This window comes from Pinus tabuliformis, chromosome J, assembly GCF_031772625.1.
Source record: "Pinus tabuliformis cultivar Carrire ecotype Pingquan chromosome J, CPIR1, whole genome shotgun sequence".
In the NCBI taxonomy this organism is placed as follows: domain Eukaryota; kingdom Viridiplantae; phylum Streptophyta; class Pinopsida; order Pinales; family Pinaceae; genus Pinus; species Pinus tabuliformis.
The window spans coordinates 1,636,197,335-1,636,214,532 of record NC_142295.1 but is presented as its reverse complement, the minus strand read 5'-3'; the positions used below and the strand labels follow the sequence as shown (position 1 = coordinate 1,636,214,532).

Here is a 17,198-nt window from a genome sequence, read left to right as displayed (position 1 = left end):
TTCAATACCATCAAAAACATCTAGAAAACCTAAAGACAGTGTTTGAATAATGTTTTTGATGGTGGTAATGGATTCAATACCATCAAAAACATCTAGAAAACCTAAATTTTTGAAATTTAACAACTGTAACTTGAATTTACAAAAATCCCTTCTAGATTTTCTGGAAATATAGCCAAATTTCCATAACTTTCAAAAAAACAGTCTCTTTAGACTACGACTCTTTTTACAATAAAATATTTAAAAAAACACTCTATCAACCCCACTTAATTGCTTTTTGATATCCAAACTTCATATATAACTTCATCATCTTTTTACAACAAAATATTTAAACAAAACACTCTAGCAACAACCACTTAATTATTTTTTAATATCTCAACTTCATGTGTAACTTTATTGGCCACAATTTTCTTAAATATGTTGACGTCAATATTACAAGTTTTAGATAACTTGCATATTTTTTTTTACTTTAGATAACTTGTATATTTTTACAATTTTATTTTTTTATTAAATTTGATGGGACTATATTTTCATAATGTTCAATATATCACCAAGATTTAGGTTAAGAATTGAACCAATAACTTTACATCAAAAAATGCTAACAAAACCAATCCTTAAAAATATCTTAAAAATATCTTCACATAGCCAATACTTAAAAATATCTTCACAAACCCAATCTTTCTATCCAAAACAGGTAGACATATTTGTACGAATTTAATTTTAAATAAACCATTAAATTAATTTTACTCGACCTTCATATGTGGCCTAGGTTCAAAGGCTACACTTTTGTAAAGGCCCCCATGACAAATCTTTTCTCCCACGCAGCGATGGCTGGTGGAAGCACTAGGAAGCCAATTCCATGTGTTAGCCCTTAAATTGTAGTCAACCACCTCCACCACTTTTGATGGAGCGATATACGGTGATGTCACGAAACACACATGATCCCCAACTCCTACGCAGCAATCCCACAGAAAATACCCATTTCCATAATTTGACGAAAGTTTATTCAGCCATTCTCTGCAAAGAAAAGACGGCATCCTTGTAATTTCCACCCATTTCGGTCCGCCCTCCTCATTCTCAAACTCCCACATAATAATTACCAACTCCCTGCACCTGTTTTTGGCGGCGATTAACAGTAGACGCGACCCGCAGGTGATGAGCCGCGGCGCAGGAAGCACGTAGTGATCGTTGAACCGGTTCCGGCTCTGAACAATTTCAGGGAATGGTATAAAAACAAAGTGAATATTCGGCATGGACACGACGGCTGAAGTACCGAGGGTGAAACTCACGATCCCATTTTTTCCGTCCTCTGCACTTTGACAGTATGCGTAGAGCGACCCTTTGCAGAAAACAAGCTCGCTGTCTAGGTATAGTAAGAAATACTCTGGAATGTGGGTGACCATATTCCATCTATTTTGGGAAGGCTCGTAAATTTCCACAATCTGTCTTTCGCGCACTCCAATTGCATTCCCCTGTGCATTCCCAACAGCAACCACTTTGTATGAAATGTCGAGTCGCCCATTATCATTCTCGTCGACCACCATGGATTCAACGTAGGGCTCTGTGTGTGGGGCTGGAATTTGGACAAAATTTCGTGTATAGGGATTGCAGACCCTGCTACATATTGTGTTGGGTCGGATTTGGCGTACCAGTATGAGACCTGCCAGAGACTGTGTGCAATAAATACCCTTAATTCTGTTACAGATTTGTGGTATCCAGTCCTCTAGGAAAGAAAAGTTGAAGCAGGACTTGATCCAGGTTCGTGTGTGAAAGCAGAAAGCCATACAAGGCATTTTGGGATTTCTATCGCAAAGAACCAGGCGTGGTTGCTTCCTGTTGACAGATGCCTCAGTCCAATGGGTTATGAAGTAATTTGACGAAAGTAAGTCATCCCATTGCTTGCAGATGATGCGGTACTTGTACACAAACTCAACGTGAACCTGAGCAAGTATCTCAGTTTGTAAGTCAATGGGCCATTCGTTCCAGTATGCAGCAAGAGGAAACACTTCTTCCATTTTCTATAATTGTGACCTAGGACATATATGCAGAGACAAAGATGGGTGACTACATGGGTTCGTTCACTAATTATAAATTGATCTCGTGTGTAACAAGAGCAACTGGAATTCTTTTATACAACTATGTATCGTCATAAACCGATATGAAACGTCGCCTTCAAACCTTCATTTATTGTGAATTATAGATGGTTCATCAATTTTTGTTGCAGGAATTTTATGGAATCCAACTAGAGTCTTCTCTGATACTAGGAGGTTTGCTATTACATCAAAATATTTTCTAGGAATTTTGTGGAATATATTCTAGGAATTTTATCTAATAAACGTTTTTCTCTGTTTGTTATTATATCAAAATCTATAAGTATTAGTAAACTTTCCAAACAAATAATTAGGAAGACATTTGCTATTACACTAAATCTATAAGCATCCGTAAACTTTTTAAACAGAAAACTAGGACTCTAGGGTGGAAATTATGAATTCCATAAATGTAATATGATTCCTTCAACAATTTTGAAGTAAATATCTTTTTGGGTTATATAAATTTCATTAGTTTTAAAGGTAGTTACCAGATTCTTATTCTAATTCTCATAAGAATAAGATCATAAAAAATTGGTTGGTTTAAAATTCAATTTTAAAGAATGTACATCTTTCCAATAAAAATACATTATTTTTGTTTTTAATATTGAAAATTTCAAAAATTTCTTAAAAATTATTTTCAAATAAATATACATTATTTTTGTTTTTAATATTGAAAATTTCAAAAATTTCTTAAAAATTATTTTCAATAATAAATATTGCAACTAAAATTATATATTAGAACAACTTACATAATTCTATAATTTAGATCAAAATAATAGATTATCAAAATTTTTGTATTCATCTATCTACCCAAATTATATCATAAATTATATGATGTTCGACTTTCAGCTCTTCCAGCTAGAGAGAGAGCTAGTTGTTATATCATAAATTATATGATGTTCGACTTTCAGCTCTTCCAGCTAGAGAAAGAGCTAGTTGTTAGCACGCCTCACCCGGCTCCATAAAGGCCTTAAGGAAGGGGAAAGATGAGGGGGTTTTGACTAATGTGGTGCGCCAGCCTTCTTCTCTTCCCTGCCCTAATGTCTCTTAGGGTCTATCCATTCTTTGCCTTATATCTCTCCTCCCTACTAGCCACCACTTCATATCCTTATCATTTTCAACGATCCGGCTCACCGTACTAGGTAATCCGTATCCGTATCCGCTCTCTCCTCAATTGGACTTCTCATAAATTCCACTTTACATTAAACAATATAAATTCTAAATTACTAACCTAATTTAGGTTTAAAATAAAGATATATATAAATAAATTCAAAATATACCTTTATATTTCCAATTATATTGCTCATTTAATTTTACGTGATGGAATCAAATTTCAGTCTATAATACAAAATATTAATAATATTCAAATTTCCCATAAAAAAAATCCACTAGTATTATAAATTATTAATATAAATTAATTAACACTTTTGAAAGGAAATTCACTCTGAAAATTTTCATTTTATAAAAATTCAAATAATAATATAATAGTAATAGTTAACCTATGCCATCTCATGGATCTGAAAGGAATTAATAATTTTATTATGAATCTATGGATTGATCCGTACCGGATTTCGACCTGTCCGATTAAACCACTAACGGAATCGAATACCTGAATTTTCAGATTTTTTTTGTGAGTACGATCCAATTTGCTAACTATGGTTTAGGTTTGGGAAGTTCAGGGCAGTTGTCACAAAATAAAATAATTTTTTAAGATTATGTCTCAGACAAATAAGTGGAACGTTTAAAAGGGTTTCAATAAGCTTTTGTTTTTCCTTCAGGGATTTGAGAATTTCATGGTTTATGTTAATGGCTAATTGAGTGGTTTTTTATTAGCTTTAAAATGTATAAAGATCCGAGGAATTTTAATCCACTTATATATATTAGTTATAACATTATTTAGTACAATTTTTTTAAATGTAATTACACATTATCTCTTCAAGATGTTTCATATTACATTATATTATCATTTCATAATTTCAATATATCTCATTCAGTTTCATGTTTAATAGTTTTGTATTAGATTCTTATAATTTCAATATATCTCATTTCAAGATGTTTCATAGTTTCGTATTAGATGCTTATAATTTCAATATATCTCATTTTAAGATTTTTCATAATTTTGTATTAGATTTTTATGAGATTTCAAGATGTTTCATAGTTTTGTATTATATTCTTATAATTTCAATGTATCTCATTTCAAGATGTTTCATAATTTTGTATTAGATTCTTATGAGATTTGAATTTGGTTTGATAGTTTTGTATTAGATTCTTATAATTTCAATATATCTCATTTCAAGATGTTTCATAATTTTGTATTAGATTCTTATAAGATTTGAATTTAGTTTGATAGTTTTGTATTAGATTCTTATAATTTCAATATATCTTATTTCAAGATGTTTCATAATTTTGTATTAAATTCTTATGAGATTTGAATTTGGTTTGGTTTAATTATTAGCATAGATTTATCTTAAATACCCATTTAATATAACATGAGACAAGATAGATTCCAATTTTTTTTGTGTAATTTTTCTTTCATAAATAAGATTATTTAATTATTTTGTATAATTTTTTTTTTTTTTTTTTTTTTAAATTTTTATAGTTTTTTATTTTATTTTATTTTATTTTATTTTGATTGACATATCACACTAAACTATGAGCATGAATCATCTCATCACACTTAACTATAAAATGCGCCTCTCAACTTAATAAATAAGTTCTCACTTAAATAACTTTTCATTATTTAATTATCATATAAACAAAAATATTTCTGTAATTTATATTTAAAAAATAAAATTTTAATTTTCACAAAATGTGGCTTTTAAAAAATAATATTTTAATATTCACGGAGTGAATATGTGGCTTTAAAAAAAAAATTCAATTGAAGGAGGTGGTGGTGTCATTTTTAATTTACACTTTAGAAAATAATATATTTTTATTTAAAAAATAACATATTTATACTTTAAAAAATAATATTTACTGATGATGATGATGGTTAACGTCCGCTGAGACCAAATAATGATCTATCGGACCTAAAAAGACAAATTATTTATTTTGATTTAAGATTTTATTCCTATGCTCAAAAAGCTTGGAGAGAAGCCTCCAGAGTTCACTATAATTTTGGCATTGTAAAAGGCTAGGAAGGTCAGTATTGTAACAAAGGTTGTGAAATTGAGATCTAATGTGGTTGTATGCAGGGCACTCTAAGAGGAAGTGGTTTTCATCCTCGATGCTCGTATTCTCACAAATATGGTAGATCCTTTCTATCCACGGCGTTTTAGGAACTGCCCAGCGGCCAGTTTCACTATGGAGCTCATGAGAATTCGTTCTAATCTTTGCTATATTAATTTTCTTTTTTGAGCTAGTTAGAATAGAGAGATACTTTTGATCTTCAAGGGTGGGGTTGATGACCTTCTTATAATAACTTAATTTTCTTTTAGATGTTAAATCTTTCTCACACCACAATTTTTCTTTGAACTTAGAAGTAACAATATCTTTAATGTTATTTATGTTTTGCAAAGCATCATTCTCATTGATCTCCCAATAGTTTAACCAGGCCCTTGTGTCCTTATGCCATCCTCGGTTAAGCCTTAGGTGATTTTGGCTGGAATTTAAAGCTAGCTTAGGAAGTCTATGATTGTCTATGTTATTGAGCTTGTGCTTGTACATTAGAAACCTGAGCATAGCTAGGCTCTCAATATTTAGGAACTGTAAAATATTTAAAAAAATAACATATTTATACTTAAAAAAATAATATTTACTGTAAAATGAGCCTGTAGGCGGCGAAGGTTTCATTTTTAATTTATACATTAAAAAAATAATATATTTATATTTTAAAAAATAATATTTAAAGTAGAATAAGCCTCTGTAAAATGAGCCTCAACTTAATAAATAACTTCTCATTTAAACAATTTTTTATTATTTAATTACCATATAAACAAAAATATTTTTATAATTTATATTTAAAAAATAATATTTATAACTTTTTATTATTTAATTACCACATAAACAAAAATATTTTTATAATTTATATTTCAAAAATAATATTTATAACTTTTTATTATTTAATTAACACATAAACAAAAATATTTTTATAATTTATATTTAAAAGTTAATATTTTAATTTTCAAGAAGTGAATATGTGGTTTTTAAGATTTTTTTCCCAATAAGGTGTTGATTTTAATTTATATTTTAAAAGATAAAAATAATATTTATGCCATAAGGCTTTGACTTTCCCCCTTTGAGAAAAAGTCCCTCCCATGCTAAGGAGGCTTTCCCCTCTAGCATAGGAGGCTTTCTCCTTTGAGAAAAAGTCCCTCCCATGCCACTTGTGCTGTTGTGCCACCTGTGTTGTTGTGTTGTGTTCCCATGCCACCTTTTACATGGCATAAGGCTTTCCCCTTGGAGAAAAAGTCTCTCCCATGCCACATGTGTTGTTGTGTTGTGTTCCCATGCCACCTTTTACATGGCATAAGGTTTTCCCCTCTGAAAAAAGTCCCTCTCATGCCACCTTTTAGATGGTATAAGGCTTTCCCCTCTAAGAAAAAGTCCCTCTCATGCCACCTGTGTTGTTGTGCTATGTTGCTATGCTATTGTGGGATGTTGCCATCAGATTGAAGATTGAAGAAGACCGGTATTGTCATTTGGTATTATCAGTTTTATACTTTAAAAAATAATATTTAAAGTAGAATGAGCCTCTCATCACAATGAATTATAAACCAAACTATAAAATGAGCCATTGAAGGAGGTGAAGATGTCAATTTTAATCTATACTTTAAAAAATAATATTTACGACGTAAGGCTTTCCCCTCTAAGAAGAAGTCCCTCCCATGCCACCTGTGTTGTTGTGGGCTTTCCCCTCTGAGAAGAAGTCCCTCCCATGCCACTTGTTGTGTTGTTGTGGGATGTTGCCAGATTAAAGATTCAAGAAGACTGATATTGTCATTTGGTATTGTCAGTTACTGAAGAAGAAGATCGGTATTGTCAGTTACAATTCAGTAGGAGCCTCTTCGTTGCATTTGGGAGCGCCTTGTTTTTAGTGGCGCTACAGGAAGATGGCAAGAGTCACGGCATTATAGCCGTGAGCATGAGAATAAACATTCTCATGCAGATTGAATTAAACGTCTACAATATTGTTGAATATGTAATTTAAACTGCGCATTTATAACTCCAAAACCACCAGAACAAAACCATAAACCGCTTGAGGGATATCGGACTGCTTTTGGTCACAAGGCAGTTTCCGTACACAAGAGCCCGATACAATATAGTGCAAACGCATGGCTCTCGGCATACGTAAGCAGAAGTCACTTCTCGGGCGCTATCGTTCAGTCAAGTAAGGGCTCCCGATATTCTCCTCCGCCGTTCGATCTGCTCCATCGATCTCCGTCGTCGATTGTTCCAAGTTGCATTCGAGCCAGCATTTAATACTTGCATGGATTAAAATTTTTGAGTTTGACCGCCACTCGTGTCTGCAAAGAAATTAAGTGAAACTCTTCCAAATCGTAGAAAGTAGGTAGAAGTTTTTAAAGTTTTTTTTTACGGCACGTAAAGCATTTATTTACGTTTATTGTATGTTTTGATACATATGTTTTTGTTTTGTATTAAGTTTTTTTTATAATGGGCCAAACACATATGCTCGCGCAGTTGTTCATTGTATTAGCAATGAAACACACAGCAGTGTGTAGAAAAAGAAGAACAGGGGCCGTGGGTAATTTTTCTTTGAAGTAATGTAATGAAACTGAAGTTTTTGCACAGCAGTGCATAAAGACAGAAGGAGGAGCGCATAAGTTTTCAGTAAAGTTTTAATGTGACCAGTGTATGAAGGAAAGAGCGTATGGTGTGAGTATTTTTTTTATAAGTGAATGTAATGAAATTTTTACTGTGTATGTAAAATTTGTTTTACAGCAGTAATGTAAAAAGGGTTTTACAGCAGTAAACCCAGCACAGTAAATTCTCAAGTGGAGACAGAGTTTGTTGGATGAATGTTGTTTTTTGGTGAATCCCTCTCATCAAAGAGGATGATGAATATGTATCAGTCATTTTGTTTTAATGTATAGAAATCATTTTCTGATGGTGTAATACTCTGTTCTCAGTCATTTTTTTTATAAGCTTTCCTGTGCACAAAAAGATCCTGGAGTAAAGGAAACAGAGCATTGCCTCTGTGGAGTTTATTTTGTATGTTTTTGGGATTTTCTCAGAAAAATCCCCAACAGTGGTATCAGAGCAGGCTTAGGCTCTTTGAAAGTGTTCAAGAAGCTGAAAGGAGGAGTCTTTGTTGCAGCAGTAAATCTTCTCCAGCAGAGTGAAGACACAGTCAACAAAAGATTCAGGTATTCCTCAAAGTTTTTTTTGTTACTGCTGAAGAGACAGTCAGTGTTTTAAATACACAGTCAAGGAATGGCTAGCACAAGCACTAGCATGGGTATGTTTAATACCCAGCTCCCACAATTCAATGGGAAAAACTATGACTATTGGGCAATAACTATGAGAGCCCTGTTTGCCTCTCAAGATTTATGGGAAATAGTTGAAGATGGTTTTGAAGAACCAGCAGATGAAAATGAGTTTAATAGATTAACTCCAGCAGAGAAGGATCTGCTGAAGAGCAATAGGAAGAAGGATTCAAAAGCCCGTGTGTTGTTGTATCTAGCAGTAGACCAGAGTGTGTTTCCAAGGTTAGCAGCAACTAAGACAGCAAATGAAGCATGGCAAACCCTCAAGACAGCCTATCAAGGCATGGAGAGAGTGAAGACAACAAAACTACAATTGCTGAGAAAAGATTTTGAGAATCTGAGCATGAAGGAGTCAGATAATATTGACTCATTCTTAACACATGTGATTGGTTTGGTCACACAGATGAGGACTCATGGAGAAACCATTGAATAAAGGAGGATTGTGGAGAAAATATTGAGGGTCTTACCCTCAAAGTTTGATGCGATTGTCACCACCATTGAAGAGACAAAGGATCTCTCAAAATTTTCAGTTGATGAGCTACATGCATCACTGATAACACATGAGCAGAGGTTGAGTAGAAATGAAAGCTCATCTCTAGAGCAAGCCTTTAAGACCCAGATGTCTTTTGGAAGAGGAAGAGGTCAAGGCAGAGGAAACAAGAGAGGAAGAGGCAGAAGTCAAAATAGAGGTGGAAGGAATAGCCCAGCAAATGCTCAAGGAAGAGGCAGCAATCCAAATCAGAACCAAGGCCAAGGCAGCAACCAACAAAGAGGACAACATCATGCTCAAGGACAAAGGTATGAAAAATCCAATGTCCAATGCTATTATTGTAAAAAATATGGGCATTATGCCAGCGAATGTAGGAAGAAGCAGCATGATATGAACAATAGATCAAATGCAAATGTCACTAGAGAAAACAACAGCCAAGATAATGTGTTGTTAGCTTGTAACATGGCTGAAACAAACAGTGAAGACATATGGTTTTTAGACTCAGGTTGCAGCAACCATATGACAGGAAACATAGCCTTCTTTTCTGCCCTAGATAAAAATGTGAAATCAGAAGTCACACTAGGAACTAATAGTAAAATCTCTGTTATGGGAAAAGGAGAGGTAAAAATATTCACAAAGCAAGGAGAAAAGAAAACCATAGCAGATGTCTACTATGTCCCTGGAATGAGATGTAACCTCTTGAGTATTGGACAACTTGTCCATAAGGGGTACAATGTTTTCTTTAAAAATGATGTATGCACCATCATGGATATAGCACCCAGCAAACAATGAATTGCTGAAGTAAAAATGACAAGGAACAGGATGTTCCCTCTCAGGATCAGGGCAGATATGAAAAACAAAAATGAAATTGCAGCAGTCACCCAAGAGGCTTTCCAAAGCGTGCCAAAGGATGAAAATTGGTTGTGGCACTTGAGATTTGGACATCTCAATTTTGGAGGTCTAAACTTGTTGAGCAGAAAAGGAATGGTAAGAGGACTACCATTGATAGAGAAACCGGACAACGTTTGTGAAGGTTGCATTTTGGGAAAACAACATAGAGAAATTTTTCCATCAGGGAAGAGCATAAGGGCAAAGGCACCCTTAGAAGTCATCCACTCAGATTTATGTGGACCAATGAAAGCTCCATCATTAGCAGGCAGCAAATATTTCCTAACATTCATTGATGACTTTACAAGAAAAACTTGGGTATATTTTCTTAAAAACAAAAGTGAAGTGTTTGAGAAATTCCAAAATTTCAAGGCATTTGTGGAAAACCAAAGCGGGCTGCATATTAAAGTTTTGAGAACTGATAGAGGAGGTGAGTATATCTCCAAGGAATTCCTAAGATTTTGTAGAGAAAATGGAATTCACAAACAGTTTACAGCAAGGTACACCCCACAGCAAAATGGAGTTGCTGAAAGGAAGAATAGGACCATCATGGATATGGCAAGGAGCATGCTGAAGGCAAAGCATTTGCCAAATGACTATTGGGCTGAAGCTGTAAATTGTGCAGTGTATATTTTGAACAGGTGTCCTACAAAAGTAGTGTTGAACAAAGTGCCGGAAGAAGCATGAGTGGGAGAAAGCAAGGTGTCACTCACATGAGAGTTTTTGGATGTGTGGCCTATGCACACATACCAAATCAGCTAAGGAGGAAGTTGGACAACAAAGGGGAGAAATGCATCTTCATTGGATACAGTGCGGAATCCAAAGCCTACAGGTTGTATATCCCATCTACCAAGAAGTTTTTTGTCAGCAGAGATGTTAAATTCATTGAAGAGGAAGCTTGGGATGGAAGCATAGAGAAAACAGTGAATGTTAAAAACTGTTTGTCTCATGATGAAGATGATGAGGAGGTGGCTGAAATGCATCCACAAACAACAGCGCCAATACAAGGACAGAAAGGGACACCATTGAGGATAAATGAAAGTGCTTCTCCAAGCACACCACAAGGAGGAAATTCAAGTGCGTCATCAAGCACTTGCACACCAAATGAAAGAGGTAAGAAATTTAGAAATCTAAGTGACATTTATGATGAAGGAATGAATTCCTTATTTGCCTTGTATTGTCATGTTGATGATCCTATTCATTTCGAAGATGCAATTAAAGATAAGAAATGGATAGAAGCTATGGATGAGGAGATGAATGCCATAGAGAGAAACAAAACATGGGATTTGGTTGAGCTACCAAAAGGTAAAGAAGTCATTGGAGTGAAATGGGTTTACAAGACTAAGAGTAATGCTGAAGGTAAAATAGAAAGACACAAGGCAAGGTTGGTTGTCAAAGGGTACAAGCAGCAGTATGGGAGAGATTATGAGGAGACTTTCGCCCTGGTTGCAAGAATGGAAACCGTGAGAGCAGTGTTGTCCATAGCAGCATAAAACAAATGGAAAGTCTACCAAATGGATGTGAAGTCAGCATTCCTAAATGGAGTGTTAAACGAAGAGGTTTACATTGAACAACCTCTAGGCTATGAGAAGAAAGGTGAAGAGCACAAAGTGTGCAAATTGAAGAAAGCTCTTTATGGGTTGAAGCAAGCGCCAAGAGCATGGTACAACAGGATAGATTCCTATCTATTGGATAATGAATTTGACAAGTGTGAAGGAGAACCCACCGTCTACATCAAAGAAAAAGATGGTAAAATTTTGATTGTTGTCTTATATGTTGATGATGTTATTTTCACAGGTAATGATGATCATCTCATTGAGAATTTTAAATCAGTCATGAAGGAAGAATTTGAAATGACTGACATGGGTTTCTTGAGATACTTCTTAGGTATAGAAGTAGATCAAAATGAAAAAGGAATTTTTATCTCACAAGCTAGATATGTAAATCAAGTGTTGGGCAGATTTAACATGGAGGAATGCAAAGCAGCGATCACTCCCACAGTAATGGGATTAAAACTCAGCAGAGAGGACAGCAGCAAGGATTTTGATCCTAGTTTGTACAAGAGTATTGTTGGCAGCCTTATGTATTTAACAGCAATTAGGCCTGACATTATGTTTGTTGTTAGTTTAATTTCCAGATTCATGGAGAGGCCAAAGGAGGCACATTGGCAGACAGCAAAAAGAATTTTAAGGTATGTCAAAGGTACCAAAATGTTTGGAATTTTATATAATGTCTCAGAACATTCAGATTTGGTTGGATACACTGATAATGATTGGGCTGGAAGTGTAGATGATCGGAAAAGCACTTGCGGTTATGTTTTTCATATGGGTTCAGGAGCCATTTCATGGGCTTCTAAGAAGCAGTCCATTGTAGCATTGTCTACAGCAGAGGCTGAATATGTGGCAGCTACAGCAGTAGCATGTCAAGCAGTTTGGATGAGAAGAATGTTGAGGAGCTTAGGCCAAGAGCAGGCAAAAGCGACAGTGATTTTTTGTGACAATAGCTCTACTATTGCATTGTCAAAGAATTCAGTGTTTCATAAGAGAACGAAACACATTGATACAAGGTTTCACTACATCAGAGAATTGGTGAACAATGGAGAAATTGTCTTAGAACATTGCAGGACTCAAGAACAGGTAGCAGACATCTTGACAAAGTCACTGGATCAGAAAAGCTTTGAATTTTTGAGGAAGTGTTTGGGTATGACTGAATGCCCAGCAGTTGAAATTAAAGGGGAGTGTTGAATATGTAATTTAAACTGCGCATTTATAACTCCAAAACCACCAGAACGAAACCATAAACCGCTTGAGGGATATCGGGCTGCTTTTGGTCACAAGGCAGTTTCTGTACACAAGAGCCCGATACAATATAGTGCAGACGTGTGGCTCTCGGCATACGTAATCATAAGTCACTTCTCGGGTGCTATCGTTCAGTCAAGTAAGGGCTCTCGATATTCTCCTCCGCGATCTACTCCATCGATCTCCGCCGTCGATTGTTCCAAGTTGCATTCGAGCCAGCATTTAATACTTGCGTGGATTAAAATTTTTTAGTTTGACCGCCACTCCTGTCTGCAAAGAAATTAAGTGAAACTCTTCCAAATCGTAGAAAGTAGGTAGAAGTTTTTAAAGTTTTTTTTTACGGCACGTAAAGCATTTATTTACGTTTATTGTATGTTTTGATACATATGTTTTTGTTTTGTATTAAGTTTTTTTTATAACGGGCCAAACACATATGCTCGCGCAATTGTTCATTTTATTAGCAATGAAAACACATAGCAGTGTGTAGAAAAAGAAGAACATGGGCCGTGGGTAATTTTTCTGTGAAGTAATGTAATGAAATTGAAGTTTTTGCACAGCAGTGCATAAAGACAGAAGGAGGAGCGCATAAGTTTTCAGTAAAGTTTTAATGTGACCAGTGTATGAAGTAAAGAGCGTATGGTGTGAGTATTTTTTTTATAAGTGAATGTAATGAAATTTTTACTGTGTATGTAAAATTTGTTTTACAGCAGTAATGTAAAAAGGGTTTTACAGCAGTAATGTAAAAAGGGTTCTACAGCAGTAAACCCAGCACAGTAAATTCTCAAGTGGAGACAGAGTTTGTTGGATGAATGTTGTTTTTTGGTGAATCCCTCTCAGCAAAGAGGATGATGAATATGTATCAGTCATTTTGTTTTAATGTATAGAAATCATTTTCTGATGGTGTAATACTCTGTTCTCAGTCATTTTTTTTATAAGCTTTCCTGTGCACAAAAAGATCCTGGAGTAAAGGAAACAGAGCATTGCCTTTGTGGAGTTTATTTTGTATGTTTTTGGGATTTTCTCAGAAAAATCCCCAACAAATATTTTTTAGGATCTCATCGACTAAGAAAAACCAATGAAGCATTCAATTGAAAGTTGATCTATAAGATACAAACCAACACATGAAAAAACAACCTATGGTTATCATTCCAAATCAGCTGACGTTGGAGTCTGTCAGAAAGGCGCCGAGCAGGGTTGCAAGGCTCGTCATTCATGGAAACAAAATTATAGATCATGGAAAATTTATTTGGAAATTCGGAAACACAACTATTTAGCCATCGTTTGAAGGTAATGCAGGGGTCTAGAAGCCGCCTTTTGATTTTTGAAAAAAAGCCTTGATTCCCCTGTTTCTTGAAAATATTTTTGTTGCTCATCTTCAGACTTCAATGAACTAGAATCGACAACAGAGGCCATCTAATATAATGATTTCACATGCTTACAGGTCTTCTTCAAGGCAGGGCTTCTTACATTTCCGCTCATCAGTAGCATTGATTTAACACAGCGTGAAAGGATTTTTCATGACATTACTCCTCAGGGAAATATAGCAGAGAAACCATATATTTTTACTGTGTAGTGATTTACAATAGAGATTTAGTTAATTTGCTGGAAATAGTAAGCCAAGTAATTTACATTAGAGTTTTAGATAACTTGTTGGAAATGATTAAGCCAAGTGCTGGTTCTAAATTGTGTGTGTAATATTGTAATTATTAAAGAAAATTTATGTATTGATTGTATAAAACTTTTGCAAATCTGGTATATGCCGAGAACTGTAACCCTTGAAAGAACAGACAGTATGGGGGAGGGGTCTCTGGCTTTGCAGGGAGGTTCAAGTAATGAAACCGGAGGGAAAAGAAAATTGCTTCTGAAGCAGTCATAATAAAAGATGACACGCTGGAAGCAGAACGAAAACTAGTCTCGTATCACCTACAGGAAAATTTCTGTATTGATTGTATAAAACTTTTGTATATCTGGTACATGCCAAGAACTGTAACCCTTGAAAAAACAGACAGTATGGGGGAGGGGTCTCTGACTTTGTAGGGAGGTTCAAGTAATGAAACCGGAGGGAAAAGAAAATTACTTCTAAAGCAGCCATAATAAAAGATGACATGCTAAAAGCAGAACGAAAACCAATCCTGTATCGCCTCCAAGAAATTGTTCCTGTGCTAGAGAAGACCGAGAAAAATGGGTAGTGCCAAAACAAGATTGGAGGCCTGGAACCTCTCTGCCCAAACCTGTTTCCATGACTCAACGAGGTGGTATTTTTCGTGGCTACAACCTGCGAAACCTCCACCGAGTCCTTGACATAGATAAAGATTAGGCTGGTAAGTAATAGGAAGGGAAACATACCTTATGGATGAGAGGGTTAACCGTGAACCCCAACAAGGTTGTCAGTTCTTGAAATCATAACCATTGTTACAAAGATAACTCAATAAAAATAAAATAATGTGAAATATTATATGAATGCAGTAAGAGTTAATTGATTATAACTAGTTCTGGAAAATTTTCTATTATGTATAGGAGAAAAACCCTCGTTAGGTGAACTAGGTTGTCGAAGGGGTCAAGACCAGGATACCGAGTGCATAATCTACCGAGTCTAGTCCCCTTTGAACCTCTGTTCAAGTATAAACTGAACCAGACTAAACCGCAATTTCCATTTAAGTATGGGGGATTTACGCAATGCATTATATTAGATATCATTTTTGGGATTCAACTGCGTTAAGTAAGTCATTCAAACGTATGACCATTTTCATGAGAGGTAGTCGTAACTGACTAATTTCTCATGATTTTTGAATAGTTCACTTAGCACTCATTGCATCGGGTGATGCTCACAGGGGTGAAGAAGTGGGATTGAAACTAGTGAAATGTGGAGAACAAATCACATAGCATCAATCATCACTTCCGGGGCTTGCACCCGGTAACCAGGACTTCCCAGGAGGTTACCCATCCCAGAACTCCTCTGGCTCAAGCGCGCTTAACTGTGGAGTTTTTCCCCACAATCAAGCCCACTTAGCTTGCTACCCCATTTGCAAAACCTTAGCAAGTATTGTGCCTCATGAACCATTCAAGTAGAGATCCCTTGACTCTTTTTGAATTTAAGTATGGGGGATTTACGCAGTGCATTATATTAGATATCATTTTTGGGATTCAACTGCGTTAAGTAAGTCATTCAAACGTATGACCATTTCCATGAGAGGTAGTCGTAACTGACTAATTTCTCATGATTTTTGAATAGTTCACTTAGCACTCAAGAATTTAAAGCATAAAATTCTATAAGCATATATTATATATAAATAAAGCATTCAAAGAAATACCATAAACCCACAGAAAAAGACAGTGGAAACCAGTTTCACAGTTAACAAGTAGGAAACCCTTTTTTGGGTCAAAATTGGAGGCTCTACATTTTCCTGAATAAAAGTTCAGCAAAACTCACAAAAAGGAAACCCACAAATCTTAACCTATAAACTACCCTACCTGGCCGCAAGCAAATCAACACTTGTTTATAGTCAGGATATAGTTGCAGCAGTGCTTGTTGGAACTACTACACACCTACATGCGGACTCTTAGTTAGAGCATGGGACTACATGCAAGATTCCTTTTGCATGATTTGCTCATTCTTTAACTCCGCAACTGGTTAGTTCTTCTGCATGATTTACTCCCTGATTTGCTCCTTCTTTCACTTCGCAATTGGCTAGTTATCTCCAGAACTTGTTGTAGGTGTTTATTCTTCTCATTGATCACCACTATGGTGCATTACCTTGGGATCTTCACCCAGTAATGCTATATCATGAGCATTGTAACCTATTTTCTAATGAACCATTCTTTTCTTCTTTCGATTTTCTTTTTGTGTTTTTGCTCTACAAAGCTGTGTGTTCAACCTTTACTAGCTAGATTCATCTGTGCAGGTTTTCTAACACATTTACATGGTATAAGAGCCCACAGGTTGCTAGATAAAAGGCGCACCAATACTTTATTTTGTAGGTATAGCTTAGAGACCGAAGATCGACAAAAAAATGGATTTTCCCAAAGCATCGATCCTAACACCGTACAACTATCACGAACGGAAGGACCAAATGGCTCGATACCTTCGTCATAAAGTGTTGTATAGGATTACCATGGCTATAGAAGTGGAACCCACTTCAGCCATAGAGAAATCCAAGTACCTCAACCGTATGGATGAGGCTCATGGATCCATATGCATGTGAATCTCTCCAGAGTTGCAGTTTCATCTATCTGCCTACAATACTCCCAATGAGATTTGGAAAAAGGTTGAAGATCTCTAGGGGAAATAGGATGAGATGAAAGGACATCTGCTCGAAGTTGAGTTGCTCTCATTGGATCCACGGAACTATGACAGAATTCAAGACTTCTTCACCAAATATAATGATCTATTGTTGCAACTCAAGGGTTGTGGAATTGACAAATCCAAGGAGGAGAGTCGCCAAGTTCTCTCTATTATGTCAAAGCTCGGACCAGAATACTCCATCTTTTT

General features: G+C 35.4%; 1 protein-coding gene across 1 annotated transcript; it reads right to left on the bottom strand.

Annotated features, from left to right (window-relative positions):
• Window positions 1-740: 740 nt before the first annotated feature.
• LOC149233777 (F-box/kelch-repeat protein At5g15710-like) lies at window positions 741-2,012 on the bottom strand. The gene has a single exon (XM_089382292.1). The coding sequence runs from the start codon at window positions 2,010-2,012 to the stop codon at window positions 741-743; it is 1,272 nt and encodes a 423-aa protein (XP_089238418.1).
• Between the last annotated feature and the right edge of the window lie 15,186 nt (window positions 2,013-17,198).

What these genes read in the sequence shown, in the direction of transcription:
- LOC149233777 (XM_089382292.1), bottom strand. Translation starts at nt 2,012, where the DNA reads ATGGAAGAAGTGTTTCCTCTTGCTGCATACTGGAACGAATGGCCCATT.